At 44.5% G+C, this 17,787-nt stretch overlaps 2 protein-coding genes across 2 annotated transcripts in view; both read left to right on the forward strand.

Annotated features, from left to right (window-relative positions):
- LOC135384512 (uncharacterized) overlaps positions 1 to 14,206 on the forward strand; it is a 36,293-nt gene extending 22,087 nt beyond the window's left edge. The window contains exons 6-7 of the mRNA XM_064613711.1: positions 6,061 to 6,120; positions 11,854 to 14,206. Of these exons, the coding sequence (XP_064469781.1) occupies positions 6,061 to 6,120; positions 11,854 to 12,978 (1,185 nt within the window). The 3' untranslated portion in view covers positions 12,979 to 14,206. The remainder of the gene's footprint in view (positions 1 to 6,060; positions 6,121 to 11,853) is intronic.
- LOC135384516 (neprilysin-11-like) lies at positions 13,316 to 14,167 on the forward strand. The gene has a single exon (XM_064613717.1). It carries the CDS (start codon positions 13,316 to 13,318, stop codon positions 14,165 to 14,167), a length of 852 nt encoding a protein of 283 aa, XP_064469787.1.
- Positions 14,207 to 17,787: the final 3,581 nt, after the last annotated feature.

Consider the following 17,787-nt stretch of genomic DNA (forward strand, 5'->3'; position numbering starts at 1 on the left):
TGTTGGAACACAACACTAGTCCTTTTTAATGAGTCTTGCGGAACGATAGATGAGCACTCCTTTCGTGACATTGTGTACCATTGCTACAGTGAAGAATTTCTTGAGCAAGACTGATGAACGAACGAAAAACAGAGTCTGTCTTCCAAATATGTATGTTCCTTGTAACTTCCGTATTTGTTAAGTGACCCATGTTGATGTCCCCCCTCATGTAATGCCTGTGAGGGCCTTTGAGATATATTCATAAATAAATAAATATCAAAACCGGAAAAAGATGTAACACCTATCCTCTCTTTGTGTGAATGATACATAAACATTCTCAGAAGATCCATGACTTGAAAACCCGAGACGAGGTAGGGACGATAGCAGACAAACACAAACATGGAGACAGTGTTTGTGTTTGTCTGTTATCGCCCCTACCTTGTCTCGGGTTTTCAAGTCATGGATCGTCACCACCAGCTCACATGCTACCTAACTTTCCTTTCGTTATCATTCTCAGAAGATTTGTACATAGTCGCACTTTGCCTCATTTTGCATAAAGCCTAGTTCCACCTCTTACATCATCTCCACATATTCAATCCCCAAAGCAGTACAAGGCTAAAGTAATCAGCTAGTACATAAAAAGAAGGAGGGGGAGGAAAACAAATGCTGGCACATCTAAAATTCGAAGAAAGCCTGGTGCTTTCACGGGGCTACTCATTGCTCAGTCCTGGATCAGATCCCGATGGAAAACAGCTTTTCTGAGCCTCAGTGATAGATTACCTTGATTGCACTGACTGTGAGGCACAACTCATTGGCTTGGTGGCAAGTGGGCTTGCATCTGATAGTACAATTTGGAGTAAAGGGAGCAAGGAACATCTCTCTAAGGTCTTAAGAAGGTTATCAACATTACCTGTCAAGGTACAGCATTTCATGTTGCTTTCAGTAAGTACAACATTCCTCATAGCAGTTACCATTCGTGTTGGGAAATCATGCTGAAGTTAGCTCACGCAGTGCATCCTGAACTGTGAATCAGGTTCATAGAGAGCACCTGATGAGAGGGACAGCAACAGTGTCCAGTAAAGACTCTCCAGGAATTTTGTACAGGTTTGGGGGTCACACCTTTTAATAGTGTTGATGGAAAGCAGGGTGTGTGAAACACTGACCTCTGGTAGATGAATTCTTGTTATTTATAACCAGGTACCCATGTTCTAGTAATCTAGAAAAAGCCTTGGCTCTCTTGGAGGAAATTGCTAATGCATCTTGAGTGTCTTTTGTGGAAACAGGTTGTAACTGCCTTTCTATCCACCCTTCTTAGTTGCCCTAGCAAAAGCAAATATGTAATGCTGTACACCATATCTGATGCTAGCACACTAATTGCGTTGAGTGTTCTCAGGCTTCTGAAATGGAGCTACCTGGTACATACGCTGTGCCATGTCGGCAAGAACATAAATCAGACTGCCTTTACTTTTTAAATTGGCCCTTCACTGCTTCATGTGACTGCAAGAATGGCACCCCCAAAATGATAGGCAATGAGAATGATTTCTGCAATGTATTGAGCTTTGTAAAACAACAACATTATTTGAAAATATATTCCAAAAGCTGGGTGACGACCTCATAATGTAGCGTCCTTTACTGCAAACACCGCTCAACACAACAATTAAAAACAGAGCGTAAACGTTTTGTCGCCTATCCGGGTGGCATCATCAGTACAACAAAGGCCAAAGACGAGCACATCAGCCTATCTAAGAGGGCATCATACACATCCGATAGGTTTGAATGAAATCGATCATTTTTAACTAGCTTTGATTCATACCATTGTCGTGGCGCTCTATGGCCAAAGTTGCCTTTGCGCCATTAAAATCCTAATCATCATCCGCATCATCATACACATCCGATAGGGGGCCACGGTTTGTATTACAGGCTGAAGCATCACGCCTGATAGAGCAGGATTCTAAGAACTTTCTAGGGCCCCATCGCTAGCCATGTGCAAAGGTTACTGCACCATCAAAATATATGTCCCTTAGAACAGCAGTGGTAGATTAATTCGGTCTTGGTTAGTTAAGCAAAGCACTAGTAGCCCTGGCAACGTCCCTTGTGTGCTCTTTTAGTATTGTTCCGCGTCTTTTGTCTATCTCGCTAATGTAGGTTGCATCACACTCAACTCAGTTGCATGCACTCAACTTGATATGCACAGTCAAAATGCCTGATGGGCACAGTGCCCTCCAAATAGCGTATGAAATACGTTGGATGAAAGGAATGCGCACCACCGATATGACTCCTTTGATGTTGTTTTTGATTGTTCTCTGTTGTAGGGATGATGCCAACTGGATAGGCAATGAAACATTTGCTCTATTCTTAATTGTTCGTGATAAGCCGGTGTTCTCAGTAAAGGATTTTACATTATGAACTTTGTTTGAATGATGATTAGTGGCGAGCTTCATACCCTGGGCCACTACTCTAACAATTGCTTGTGGTAGTGTGGCGAAATGGAATAACGAGCCTTGTAAACAATGTACTTGGAAATATGTTTATTTATCTCTCATAGGCTGAAGAACCCAGTGTGGGGTTACATAACGGAGGGGCATGTAATCATACAAGACCGATCACCAAAAAGCCTTGCTTTTGACTAGATTAAAATGTGATGCAAATGTAACGTGACAAACGCTGCATGGTGGCGATATGATAGGTTCTCCTCACGAATTGTTGGCAGCACGGTTGCGGTTAGTCAAGAAACTGCATATCCCATTAATGGTAGCAGGATCAAATTTTAATTAGGCTACTTTGGCCAACACGCGAGCATACAGCACAGTGTCAAAAGCCCTTACAAAATAAAAGGATACTACATCTACGTGGACCCAGAAATCAAGACAGTTCAAAATGCTGTGAACGAATTACACTACGTTAGTTTTGCCTGAATACCCTTTTCTAAAGCCATGCTGGAATTTAAAAAAAGAAATTGACAGACTCAACTTGGTTGACAACGTGGTAGTACATGATGTGCTCCATTAGTTTACAGGGAACCCTAAAAAGTGGAGCTGGTTAATAGATAGAAGGAGCATAGTTGTCACCTCTTCTGAAGACAGGAATCAGCTTGAGACCTATGTCCTCGACTCACACACATACTAAGCACCTTTCACACAGATTAACGTATCTTCGTTCCAGCTCTTTCACTTTCAGATGTTCGTCTCTGTTGAGTGGTCTGTCATTCTTGTAATACAGATTGAAATTGAAATGCAGGTGCATAAGGGATGCTCTGAAAGAAAAGTGTTTGGTTTTAGTCCTCTTAATGTTTCCGAAAACGAAAACAAACTTCACGGTGACTATTCTTCTGAAATGAGCAATTCCAGGATGACAGCAAAAAATATATCTCGCCATATCATTATATTCACCTGGCACTTCAATTGAATAATGGCAGTTGAAGATGATAATGATTCAATTTAATGGCGCATAAGCAACTCGGGCTATAGTGTGCCAAAACCATGGTAAAACTGTGACTTGTTAAATATCAGACGATTATACCAAAATAATATACTTTGTTGGTCGGTAAATTGAGATATAGACAAAAACATGATATGATAAAAATAAGCAATTGAAGAAAAGGCAATTGTTGGCTTTCTGTGACTGATGTCGAGTTTGCCACACTATGTGTTGAATAATAATGTACGCTGATATGCTGTAACATATAAAGTACAATCATACACACGCTCAATATGTGGTGGATATGTGAAACCAATATACACATACTTACATTTCAAACTTTCTTGAAAAAGGCAGTCCAAATCTGTCGGATTTGCCAGACTCTATACAAAGCCAGTAAGCACAGTGTGGAAAGACTATTTCATCTTTCGAAAGCGGAGGTGCAGCTACCACGACGCTTCCCCATCTCAATGCTTCGGAGCGGCATAGCCTAGTAAGGAGCCATCAGAAGGATCTCATAAAGATAACTTGGTTGAAACAGTGGAGGGTTCTGTGGGATACGCAAGAAAGCATACGCGTTGCACAACAGCTACGAGAATGATCGACTGCACTTGCATGGTTTTCAGTACGTAGACTTGGAACTGAAAAATAAATCTGCTAACCTTGTTGAAACTACTTTTCCGTCAGGACCACACGAGAGCACACTTGGTTTCTTTAGTTGAAGGTATCATCAGGTCCCCATGCTCCTTTGAGATGCAGCAGACAGAATTTCGCTGAGGCGAGTGACTGCCGTTGCGGTTCGTCGCTTCGCAGCAGATCAACAACAGTACACCGCAACGATAGGTGAAACGTTCAGAATATGGCTACCAACTCCAACACCAACCCAATGACCCGAACAAAGAGGATGAACCGGGAGTCACACAAGTTCGCAGTTCCCAAGCTCGCCATACGGCATCCATTACAGCTGGCCGGATACGGAAGCATATATGCAACGCGTGTACAGGTTGAAAAGAAAATCGTAGAAACTGTTGCAGGTGATAAATGCAGGGTATATTTTTCTTTTGGAGGCTCTGTAATAAAAACACATTAACATAAAAATACCATTTCTTGAAGGAAATTGACAGGTATTGCGTGACCACGTGACGCGTTTCAGCCAGTTGTGGGTGTTGCGAGTGGCCCCCGTGTTGACGTCATCTTGATGGTGGGCCGGGGTGTATATACTATATAAACGTATGTTTTCTCGGTTTGACGCTAGGCGTGCTGCACTCGGATGAAGTCGAATGTTTAAAATTCGAGTTTAGAGAAACCGCGGGGTTTTAATGCATGAATTTTCGCATGGAGAGCCCTTGTTGGGTGCTTTATCCACTGCAAGTACGAAAAAGCTCCCACAGTTTCTGGTCAGAGTCTCTTTAATGGATAAGACATCCTTGTAAAATTGGAAAGTAAATTCATTTGCATCATGTTCGACTGCAAGCTCACTTTCAAGGCTTATGTCGAAAGCTTGAAGGTTGAAGTGCATAAATCAATAAATTTAGTGAAAATTCTCTCTCACAGGTCTTGGGATGCTGACCAGGGACCTTTCAAGGGATGTCCCGAGAATCTCGTGTTTCATGCCAGTGCCCATGATAATCCTGTAAAAATTTGCCACACAACCTCATAACACAGAATTCCCGACACCTTACCCAACCTTTGTGCATGAAAAAAAAGGGGGGACGTTGTGCCCAGCCCCCTCCGGCAGATTGAAAACCCTCCGCCTATGCTCCGGCGTGTTTTTACCTCTTGCATTCGCTCAGATGTAGATTACGCATCTATCGCCTGTGGCTCCGTCCGCCAATCTTTGTTGAAAGCTTTAGACGCTATTCATCACGGGCTCAGGTTTCTGCTCGGTGCGTTCCGAACCCTGCCAGTCAAAAGACTATGTTGAATCTCATGAATGTTCTTTGAAAAGACGGCGATTTTAACTCGAGGCATCATAGGCGCTGAGAATAAGACGTTATCCGGAGCAAGCAGCATTAGCATCTGTTAGAAATACACTGTTCAAAGAGGTCCTTATTAACCAGCCCTCGGTCACATCAAACGCTTGAATCTCAGAGGAAAAAAAAATGTCACGGGCAAGCAGTGCAGAACATTGAATGCCGGTCGGACGTCCCTGAGGAGTCCTTTCTCCACTGTGGGCGTACATATATTTCGGACGAAACTTGTTGCCCCAGGATATTCCATCATCGAGCTTCAGACGGATATCCAACATCGGATATCCTTACGACTGTCACCTGTTGTCGTGGAATAGATCACCGCATATGTCCATTTCTGGATATCCTGAGGATATCATTTTCGCGCTTTATTTTCTTCATCCACGCTGGATATCGGAGGGGTATCCATTAGACAGACGAATCCGACTACGGACGTTAGGACATTAATCGTACATCCAGTGGATATTCGGTGTTGCTGGGGACGTAAGCCACGTTGTTTCAGCCGTTCGCAGCGCTAAGCACGAGTAGAGGAATAACGCGAAGACACCTAGGAACAACAGAAACAGGATCATATTCTAAGACATTTCAATTGTTTGGACAAGTACCTACTAACACAATTTTTATCTCAACGGGAATGCGTGCCGTTGCTATAAGCTGAATGCGGCCCTTGACACTGTATCGTTTTGTTTTTCAGGGTCCCCGAATGAGGAGCGAAAGGATTGGAAGTAACGTTCCCATTCCTCGGGAAACGAAGGTAGTTGTTTGTTTGTATCCACCTTGCTAACATACATATCGTTTCTCAAGCGAGCCGTACACCCGTTAAAGCTTTCACATCTGCGACATCCATACTGGAAAATGGTCGGATGCTTTACTAAAGTGCTGCCCTGCTTATTATCACGATTGCACAACGGCTGTTCACGGCTGCTAAAGCGTCGTCCCATAGGCGACGGCTGCGCTAGAGCAACGCAATTATAGCTCGTGAGATGATTACTCATGCCCTTGTCAGAAACAAACACGAACACAACTGAGATTTATGCGAAACAGAAAGCAAGCATTTATACAAAGAGCGCGTTAGTAGCAGATCTGCAGAGCGCGCTCCGTCTCTCTCGTTTGGAAGCTAAACGCGCTTTTTTAAGCCAAGAGAGAGTTGCGTGTGCTCTTGGTGTGTGCACGTTGTGTATGCAAAGCACCTTTATGCCTCTGGGTGTCATTGAATGTTGTTTAGCGGTAGAGCCGGTTTCTTATATGGCTGTCTGCAGACTTAGATTAATCTAAGGGGTTGAGACACTTCCATAGATGTGGTTCATTAGATCACGAACGGATTGTATTGCACGTCAGAATACAGAGGAAAATGAATTATTCGTATACGTATTGCACTTAGCGAGATACAAGCCCTGGAACGGGCTTCCGAGTAAAGCGCAGACGTCACAAACCTCAGAGTCAAACCTCACGTCCATTCTGATTGGTAGCCGTAAACACGTGACTTTTCATGCGCTGCCTCACAAGCAGAGGTGAGGTCTGTGGTGTCAGAGCAGCATGAGGCGATGCAAAGCACCCTTTTTTACGTTTATCTGGGATAATCTGGGATGACCTGTCGCAACCCTTATGAGGTGAGGTGAGGTGAGGTGGGTCCAACCGGATGGGAGGGCAGAGAGTGCGAGAAGCACTACGACTTGTGCGTTTGAGAGCAGGAGCGCCAGATATATTTTTAACCGTGTATTTTTTAAGCGGATTATTCTTGAATGTTTTATTCTTAAACGTTCATTCTTAATGGTGGATTTCGGGGACCCCCCAAAGGAGTGACGTCGTTTAGGAAAAAGGAGCGCGCTCCCTGAGCTCTGGAGCATCAGTTGAACGCGTCTGAAGATTCCAACCTGTGAGGTCACCTTAGTGCGAGATTACTGTTTTTCCAGAGATATGATAAACACTTTCACCTGAAGGAAAACTGATGCATCAGGCATGGCCCCTCGATCGCTCTCTGCGCTTCGCTTGGTACGGCCTGCCGGATGCTCCCCAGTGGTGAATGGAAAAGTTCTTTCCTCTCGCGTTTCCTCTCTATTCCTCTTGCGTTCTCTGTGAGGACGCTGACCAACGGGGGATGTCGGCGCTTGCTCGCATGCTTGTTTACCCATGTGGTGTCTGGATATAGATGCACTTACGCTTAGTTTTCATCAAAATCATCGTTCTGTATGTGCGGTGTGAAGACAGGATATATAAATTCCCGAAGCTGATCAAAAATTTTCGGGGATTTCAGTGCACGACTTCTTATAAATGTCGTCGAAAGCTAGCAGCTTGCCCGGAGTCGTGCTTACGAATTCGTGTACGTCATGGCGTCTGGTTCCTCGTGCAGTATAACTGTATATACGTGCCAGCTGTAACACTGAATGGCCGTCATTGAAGTAGCCTAAGTTGCGATCGAAGGGCATCGAAGGGCCTGTCTGCGCAGTGCACTTGGAAAAGATGAAAAACGCAAATGCGGATGCTACAAGGTGTGGAACACCTCAGTAACAGCTGTGTGTCATCTGGTAACGCGTTAACCCAAGCGGCACGCCAATATTCTTCCAATATTGGGCCCATAATGGCTTCCACGATTACCATTTTTCGTCCAATATGGGCTGCCAATATGGGACTACTATGGGGAGTGCAACCAGGCTCCACATTTGACCAAAATAGGCTGCCTATATTTGCCAGCCCATTTTGGCCATATTGCGCCAATATTTTCGTGATGACGCCAACGGGGAGCCCGTGTAATAATATAGGATTATTCGGTTTAATATCCACCACTGATGTTACTTTTCTTTTTTTTCTTTGCTTTTTCATTTCTGCAGATCGCCTTATTGATCCATGTTGCATAGCATTACAAAAACAACACCGCATCGCCGAAAAAGCGAAGAACAGGAGCGATACCCGTCTTCCTCAAGGACCCAGGCAGTCCCACGGAAGTACCAATGCCAAACATCCCTCAGGAGCCTTCACTGGGATCGCAATAGTGTGCGCACCAAAAATTTCCTACCCGCCCCTAGAGTACAAAGGAGCGAAACACTTTCGTGACGGTGACGGACATACGCCCCAGCACCTCACAATGCGTGCAGTAACTTGAAAGCCCCTAGCTTTATAGAAGAGCCATTCCTTCTAATCAAACATCGTGTTTCTTACTTGACCTGCCGCAATTCCGTTATCATTAGAGGAACCAGCGACATTTTAGCCCGTATGAAATGTCCGATCAACTATCGCGCAGGCGCATTAGTTCTAGGACGCGTGATTTCGCTCAAACGACCACGCTCTCATGCGGTTCAACGGATTGGCTCTGGCATCGCGAAACAGGACCGCGGCTGCTTCGAGCAAGCGGAAAGTTGAGTTCTTGCGATCTAGGGAGTGCTATAAAGGGATTGTCATGTACGTTGACTGTTTCGAACAATGTGTATCATCTGCGGGAAGTTGTTGGATGTAACGACATATTGCGTTGGGCATTTCACACGCTTCAACGTCCAATCTTGCCGTGCTGCTTGGGCATTTGTGCAACAGGGGTACGTACCATTTTCTGCATTTTCAGGCAATATGGGACCAGTACTGCCAGGATTTTCCCTGTATTGGCTCAAACTGGGCAATATGGGGCCCATATTGCCGGGATTTGCCCATATTGGCTCAAACAGGGCAATATGGGGACATATTGCTCAGTTTGAGCCAATATGGGGGATATCTTGGCGAAGCCGGTCCCATATTGGACCCGTATCGCCAATGACCAACCAATATTGTTCTGCTTGGGAAGCTGCGCATAAATTTCACATCAATTTTACGTGAACACAAAAAGCTTATTATTTCATTTTAATGCAGTTAGAGACAGAAACAAGTATTCACACGGAAGTACATACACGGAATCACGTCGTGTAAGCAACACAACTCTGTTTTACATTAAACATACACACACAAGTGTATATACGATACAATACATATAACATACATATGGGGTGCCTTTTTTTAGCGTTTACTGAATTTTTATAGGCAATAATAGCAGCATTGATGTCGCTTTTGCAGCTGAGTTCTACGGCCATGCAGACATCCTCTCAAGGAAAGGCTGCAGGTACAAGATGACTATTTACCTAAAATTCATTAATTACCCTTTGTCCTCGTCCAATTAGCTGAAGTTGACCACGTATGGCTATTTCAAGCACGCGCATATTTTTTTCTTTTTTATATAGAGTGGATTTCAATGAGAATGGCCTGCCGTTCTGTATCTCACTCATGCACGAAATTCCCTAATTAGAGGATTAATGAATCTTGAGTAATCCGTGATCTTGTAATTACATACTCTCTTCCAGAGGATGTCCGCATGACCGTAGAACACGAAGCGAGTGCGACAGGGCTGGAACTAAGTACAGACGTGAAGTGAAGTCCTGAATAGAAAAAAAAAGGCAGATAGAAAGGTTTGTTTGTTTTCTTCGTCGGTGCCGCAAAATAGCTTAAAATTTCCAATCCCAATCCGGGCGCCGACTGTGCTGTCTTGATGTTTTCCCTGCGTTTTTACTCATGTCGGTTCAGAACACACGATACCCCCTGCAACATGACTCCGTGACGACGAGCAGATCGCTCGGAAATAACACGCCGCCACAACAAACAGAAAATAGTAACAAACGTTTTGGTAAAATATGATGCATGAACAAGGCCCAAATATCAACGAAACATATGCCTGTTTGAGTTAGACCAAATGGAAGCTATTCCACTTGTTTTTTTTTGTTTGTTTTTTTTGTTTTATTGCATGACGAACGCCTTACTGAACAAACGCAAGTTAGTTTAACTATTTTTTAAATTCCTCCTGGAAAGATATATTCCAGAAAGATCTTCTTTATTTTTTCTTTTATTATGTGTTCGTTTATTTACATACAATGCACGCCAAACTAACTTCTCAAGCAGGAGAAGCTGTGCATCAGTGAGTTACAATTGTACAAGCGAGTACAACCGCAACCAGGTGATCAAATGAAAATTACGGCAAGGAGACAGGCAAGGTTACACCCTGGAAACAATTATGAAGAAAAGATGTTCGAGCCACCATCCACGGCATATTATTAGACTAAGACTTGCTCTCTAATATTTCCTGATCAATCTAAGTCGAAACCCCGTAGAAGCAACGAGGAAATCAATCGGGGGAACCCCCGCTCCGTCGCGTTCCTAGCCTGGAAATGTGGAGATTCCCCCATCACGCTTTTTCTATTGTTCTCTCCCCACATCAGCAGGCCGTACCCGAGGAGCAAAGAGGAGCGATCCAGGGGCCGTGCATCAGGTGCCCCTCTGTTTTACCATCTTGGCTTGATTTTGCAGCCTCTCTTATCAGGGTGTCTGCCAATAATCTTGGTCTCCCGGTTTCGCGGGACGCATTTATATTCTGTCGTGTGCATACCCCCTGGTGTAGGCAGATTGCTGTTTGCAGAGTTTTGTGAATTCTCGCAGTCGGTCATTCACGCATTGGCCATTTTGCTCAATATACACTGGACCGCATGAGAGTGGCAACTTGTATACCACATTTTTCATACATTCAACAAAGAGGTTTTTGTGCTTTGTGGCTGTCCTCGGCTGGTTTATGATATGATTATGGTGTACGGGATAACCCCAGGCCTGTCTCTATCACGGGCTTCTTTTCATTTTCTTAAAGATTCGAATTCTTTCTTGACACATTCCCTGCCGAATGGTCAGTCACCTGCTGACGCTTCGACCCTAGTCGGCGAACACTGAAGAACGCCCTCGCGAAACTTGACAACCGACCATTTAGTGTTGAGAGGGTACTGGGGAGCTGGCCAAGGCAGCACCAGCAACCTGCGCTGTGTGCACTGACGACCTACCTCAAGGACATACGTACTGATATAATAGTTTAATTCATTCAGTGCTTCCACACGTAGAGCGTCCTGGAACAGCTGGCCGCACCAGTGCGACCTACGTTTCCATTTTTTTTCTCTATTTCTATTCTATTCCCTGATGGTGATCTGGGAATATCCGGCTTCCAGACGGCTTGTTTTAAATTTAAAAGATTCACACACGCAGTGTCTGCACTATTTCTCTACGGATGAGTGGACGACGGAACGCGCCAAACCTTTGTTGACCAAGCGGGAATGTGCGCTTTTGTAGGGAAGTAAAACATTTCTGCACCCCTGTCTGCCCCCAGCATATACTCGTGCACACCCCTTGTATCCGATGGTCGAATAATTCTACGTGACTACGCTCCGAGGGGAATTTTACCGTGGTGTTTAGATCAAAGGGCGCCTGCTTGAGCAAAGAAATTATCTCATCTGCCGTCGCAGTGGTAAGTAGTCTCAAACGGAAGAACGAATGTAGACGACCACTTATAGCTTAATACATCGAACCACTGTGACGGACTGCTTGGTTGTTGCCCAGAACAACGGGGATAAATCACTTCTCTATCCTTTCAAGTTCGTTGATATTCCCAGTTCAGATGCTGTAGTTAGAGGGCTGTACAAAGGTATGCATCTTTCTTCAGGAGTCATCGGGCAAAGGATTGCCACCTGCAGTATACGGTGCGATAGGAGCAGCCTTGGTTGTCATTTTAGTCTTGGCGTTTGTTGGGTTGTACTGGGTCATCAAGCAAAGCATCAACGGTAAAGAACCTGGTGTAACAGAATATGTTCCAGCCCCCGGCGTTGTGATCCCGCCAGGAGGAACCGCAACTGTTGATACATCAACAAGGAAACCAACTCCCGCTCCGATTGACGTTCCAACCTCTACCACACCAGGCAGGACGCCGAGTGTCTATTGGCCAACAGTGAAACCAATCACCCGTGCTCCATCTCCTGCTCCTGATACACCTCCGAGCACAGCAACCACTCCAGCGACTACAACCTCAACGAGAGCGAAGGCCTCAACAGCCACACCCAGATCACCCACTGTGAAGTGGGATACAGAGATTGAGTCCTGCGGCTCCACTGACTGTAGGGAAGTCAAAACCCTCATGGACACTTCCTTAGACAAGAAAAGAGAGCCCTGCCAGGATTTCTATGGCTTTGTTTGTAGCGACGCTGAGAAAAATTATGCTGCTCTGTATAACAACGTGCAAGGTGGGACACTGAAGGTACTCGAGCACAATATATCTTCCCAAATCAGAAGAGAAATCGAGAGTCCCGTACCTCTTCAACGCCAAACCGTCTTTCAGAAAAGTGCGGCTTTCTTCCAACACTGCCGCGATGTGAAGATTGCGGTATCTAGTAACCTCGATGGTGTAAAACACTTCCTAGAACAATATGGTATGAATTTCAGAAAGGATATGTCATTGGACCCCTTGGACATGACAGTTAAATTCGTCTTCGAGTTCGATATTCCTATTCTGTTCAACTTTACTGCGGAACGGGTCGGTACCGGATATGACGTCGTCGTCGAAGAGCAGACTGGAGTTTGGCGGGAGGAATTTATATGGCAGAGCATAGGGTCTAACGCTGACAAAATGAACTACGTGGGACATCGTGTCCTGAAAAATATATTTGCCCGACACTTCCATTCAGACTACGTCAGATACACGGTACAGTGTGTGGAAATTTGTATACCAGACAGTGAGAAGCAAGCGTCTCGGAGCACAACACCGAATTCCTCTCTCGACACTTCTAGACGATGACGTTAACTCTGGCCTGACTAGACAGTGGACTGCGATCCTTTCTCGGTACAGTAATCAACGTCTTCCAGGCAGTGCCTACGTAAAGATTCACGAACACGTCCGGGAGACCTTTCAATCAGCGTTCGGTGTAGCAGATAATACGGATGCCATTAGGATATACGTCGCTTGGAGAACTGCCGACACATTGTACACAAGTGCCGCCGAAGCGGCGGACCATACAACGAAGGACGTCAAACAACACTGTCAGACATTGGTACAGTGGATTCTGCCTCATACAATTGGCCCTTCTGTGCTTTTTAAGACAGTAAATGAACAGAGAGTAAACGCCGTGAACAATATGTTAGTCAAGATCATCGCTGCCATCGACGATTCCTTCACACGGTTTACGTTTTTTAACAACATACAGAATGCTGCCAGGCAGAAGCTGTCGCTGCTGAAGAGGAACATTGGCTATCATCCAAGGTTCGACACACCGGATAAAGTTATAGATTACTACCGTGACCTTCCAGACATGAACGGTCCTTTCACCGATGATTTCATCAAAGCAAGACGATTTCAGGCCAAGACTTACTGGAATCACATTTTCCGCAACGAGATTGACTTTATTAACAGCCTTTACGGCACTTGGGTTCCAGTATTCGAAGCCAACGCGACCTATACTGCAGAGCGGAACCTACTGACTATTCCACCTGCCATGATGTACAGCCCGCTCTTTGCGCTTGGAGGACCTCCGGAAATTAACTATGGCGCTCTTGGACGTTTTATGACGCATTACATAATGCGAGGCTACGACCAGCACGGGCTTCGATTCGATGGCGCAGGAGCCCTGTCGCCGTGGTTCTCCCAAGAAAATCAGCACCGCTATGATGCTCTGATTTCCTGCATGGAACGTATGGCATTGACCGCACCTGGTAACAGGTTTCGTGCACTGACCTGGGATGAAGTACTCCCGGACGTCCTGGGAAGTATTTCCGTCCTGAATGCATACAAGAAAGCTAAAGGTCAGCCAGGTCCGAGTGATAAGCTCTTTTACGTGTCCTGGTGTCTTCTATGGTGTGGTAGACAGAGTGGGCCATCAGATGACTTTCGGTGTAACCTGCCTTTGATGAATTCTGACCATTTCAAGGACACGTTTGCGTGTCCCTATAATTCACCGATGAATCCGGCACACAAGTGTAACTTCTGGTAGGAGCACACGTCGGGTAATAAAGCATGTTCAGCATGTTCATCTTCAGCATGTTTGTCTTCGCTTTTTCGTTTTCCTTCTCCATTTTTCGTTCAGAACGGTTATGATGGCAAAAGAACATAGTACGCGCAAAATATTACGGGCGAACTTACCTATGAGAGAAGTGATGTTCTGAGGCTGGAACAACATAGAAAGGACAAATACATACAAAGCCTCAAATTGCCTAACAAATTAACGATGAAGGAAGAAAGTCACTGAAAAGGTTAGCCAGCTGTAGGACTCGAACCCAGAAGATGTGGGTTCGAGTCCTACAGCTGGCTAACCTTTTCAGTGACTTTCTTCTTTCACCGAACTTACATAGGTGAGATAGTATGAGATGCGAATTGCGGAAAGGTATTTGCCGAACGGAGATTAACTCCAGGGTCAAAAAGGCAAGGTTTCATAGTATTGTTGTACACTATAAGACGTGGCGAGCAAAAAAAAAAAAAAAGAGTAAAGAAGATGCAGTATCAGCTGCTATATCTGGGACACGTGACGTCTCCACGCGACTTGCCTCGTGTGCTGTCACAACAGGGTCACTAGCCCGAAATACTGCACAGTTCTTCCCTTATTTTGCTGTAGAATATACAAACGACTGTCTTATGCAAACTTGAAATAGATATGAAAACTTTTTAAGTGGTTCTTTAGAAGTGATTATTCATGGTTTTGTGCAAGTAGGTACATTGAGCGCCATTATGCAACATTAGGGGAACATGACAACATTGATATCGAAGAAACCAGTCACCCTGTTACTAGTACTCGTGTGGTGGTCGCGCTGTGCATGAAAACATAAATTAATTGCTTTTGCGATTTAACGATTCTTTAGTTGCACCTCCTGATTTACCATCTCGCGTGCAGTAGTAGTAAGGATGGTCTGCTTTGACGCCGATGCTGAGAGGTGACTTGACTTCGAATCCCGACACTGGCTGTGCAGTGTCATGTTTTCCCTGGGTTTTCCGTCAGGCTGCACAGTTCCGCATATTTTCCACCCAGGACCCATACTAACCCCCCTGTCCCCCGCTGCTTTCTTCTGTCCCTACCCATCTGTCCACCTCTATATACGTCGAACAGAGCCATAGAGAGAACGATATGAACGAGGAAAATAAATAGAAACAAATGTATATGGTGCGTGAAAATGCTGCTATGTCTTTGCATATGGAGATGAAAAGTGGAGATGTGTGTTATGCTGTCCGTACTGCAGGTGCTAGGGGCCCTCGTCAAGCTCGTTAGGGCTTTTTGTCCCTGGATCCGCCACAATGTGTGGAAAATCAATTATATTATTATTATTATTATTATATAGTTGCTTCGCGACCCTAACACAAAATTAAGAAAAGCTGCTGATTGTCATTGATAGAATGGCAGAGATTCAGGCTAGCTGGTGGATATACTCCATGATAGGCAAGCCTGAGCGATGGGCAAGACACGTAAAGAACACAACACGAAGGCTCAAAACCAGCAAGACGTTTAATCGCTAATAACAAGCTTCAGAACACGTAGACAGTGCGCGGGATACAGACAGAGGGGAGCAGGGAATTGAGGACAAAGTAAGCTGAAAGAAGGTTACAGGAGGCGTCTGAGGGCCGTGTGGATACAAACAGAAGGCACACTACTACAATTGCCCACATTCTGTATGGCCAATGCTTCTCTCAAAAGACATTTCCGATTCATCCTTGCTTCATTCCGATGAGGGGGTCTGCATAGGCTCCGAAACGTCAATGCCTGTTGTTAATTTTAGTTCGTTGTGTACGCCGTGTGTATTTTTATCGCTTTTATAAACATGTGTGTTCCCGGCGTTTGGTCAGTCTTCAAAGACATCTCCGCCTGTCCGGTTCCGACGCCAGCACCGCCGTCTGGACCATAGGGGTTGAAAATTACAGCAGCGTCTTAGATGGTCCGACAAATTTGAATCTGGGCTGTTAACGCATTGACACGTTTGACCTATGTATACGAAGACACGAGCTAAGGGAATTGTATACACAACATGTTTTGCACAGGGGACAAACTTAATTGTTCTGTGTTCAACATTACACCCAGACCCTGGTTTCGAAAAAGCCGTCAAACGATCTAACCTGAGTTTTTCCTAAAGAGGAGACGGACCCACATCTCCTTCGACATGACCTTCAAATGATGTGAAAACTTGTGCTAGTACGGAACTACTGCTTGTTTTTCTCTCTCTCTTTTTCTTCCACTAAACGTTTCGGGCGAGCTTGAAACTGTGCAAGTAATTTGTGTGCATAAAAAGTGCTGGATTAGCTTCAACGCGTAGCCTCATCTTTGTAATATGCGGTCTGTTGTTTGAGAGCACTCAACACGAAAGCAAGACTAGGTCAGGGCACTGGTTATGAAATAATTTATCAAACTATTTTGTACCAGCTTAGAATGGCCAGGCCACTCATTCTAGGTAGAGTTTTTTTTTTTTACTTGATGCACCAGATTCTCAACACAAACCACCTTTGTAGTGTAAGGTGGAATCTAAAAACTTCAACTACCCGTCGGTAGGATGCCCTTCCGTAAATGTTAACTCGGGAGTCGATTCACGAGCCGCACGTTACAATTCTACCATGCAAGAACGACAACGAGACATAAACATCAGATCATCCACGTATCTATAAATCAAAACAGTGACATGCAAACATGAATTTACAAAAGCATTTAAATGAGAGTCGAGACAATCTGAATAGATTTTAGATAAAAACGGTGCAACAGAAGAACCTATGAAAACACCAGATTTTGAGTGTATAAAACGCTATCTATGCAAGTTACATGAGAAGTCAGTTACAAATTGAGCAATTCCAAAAAATCCCTTATGGCTATGCCAGCGCGAGACTGGAAACGTTACAAATTTGTGTTCAAAAGATCCGAAACATGTTTCAACAGCAAACGTTTCCTAATGGAATAGTGCAGATCGTTGACATGCAACGACATTGCAAACATTTCAGAACCATGGAACGGCAAAAGCATTTTGACATTCTTGAGAGTTCATCAGAGATAAGGAGTTGGGTATACTATTTAAAACTGACTATTGGCCGGTTTCACGTCAGTTCAGGCAGGCAGGTCCCATCGACCTCCTGGATTTTCATTAGTTTTTTATATTTAGAAGCTCATCGTACATGATGACCAACAGCGGTAAAACAAATAATTTCTACGGAATAGTTTTCGCGGAAAAAAATCGTGAAAATCCAGCCCTGAATTCGGGTGTTTCAGTTTTGCCGTGTTTGCGCGCGTATATCTCCCGAGTCTTAAAAGTTACTGCAGTGAAATTTTTTTATGCTTTAGTATACCTACAGGCCAGCAGTCCGAGCGCAAATTTTGGCGCACAGGAGCAACGCTCTGTGATATAAAAAATGTCGAACGTGCTCTCTCGCGCAGTTTTGTCCCAAATTCGACGTGTGATTTCTCTGGCTGTAGATATTACTCACTGCCATATTTGGTATCAATTCACAGAGCTTTTAATGCTCTTTCATCTGATATATGTATTGCGCATATACCTCCTAAAGGTATCTGCTGAAACAGGGAAATGTTAAGGTATATTTCGAAAAAACAAGGAGTTTGAGTGTCCGTTTCTCAAAAAGGCCCCTTTTTAT

The sequence above is a fragment of the Ornithodoros turicata genome, chromosome 1, assembly GCF_037126465.1.
Source record: "Ornithodoros turicata isolate Travis chromosome 1, ASM3712646v1, whole genome shotgun sequence".
In the NCBI taxonomy this organism is placed as follows: domain Eukaryota; kingdom Metazoa; phylum Arthropoda; class Arachnida; order Ixodida; family Argasidae; genus Ornithodoros; species Ornithodoros turicata.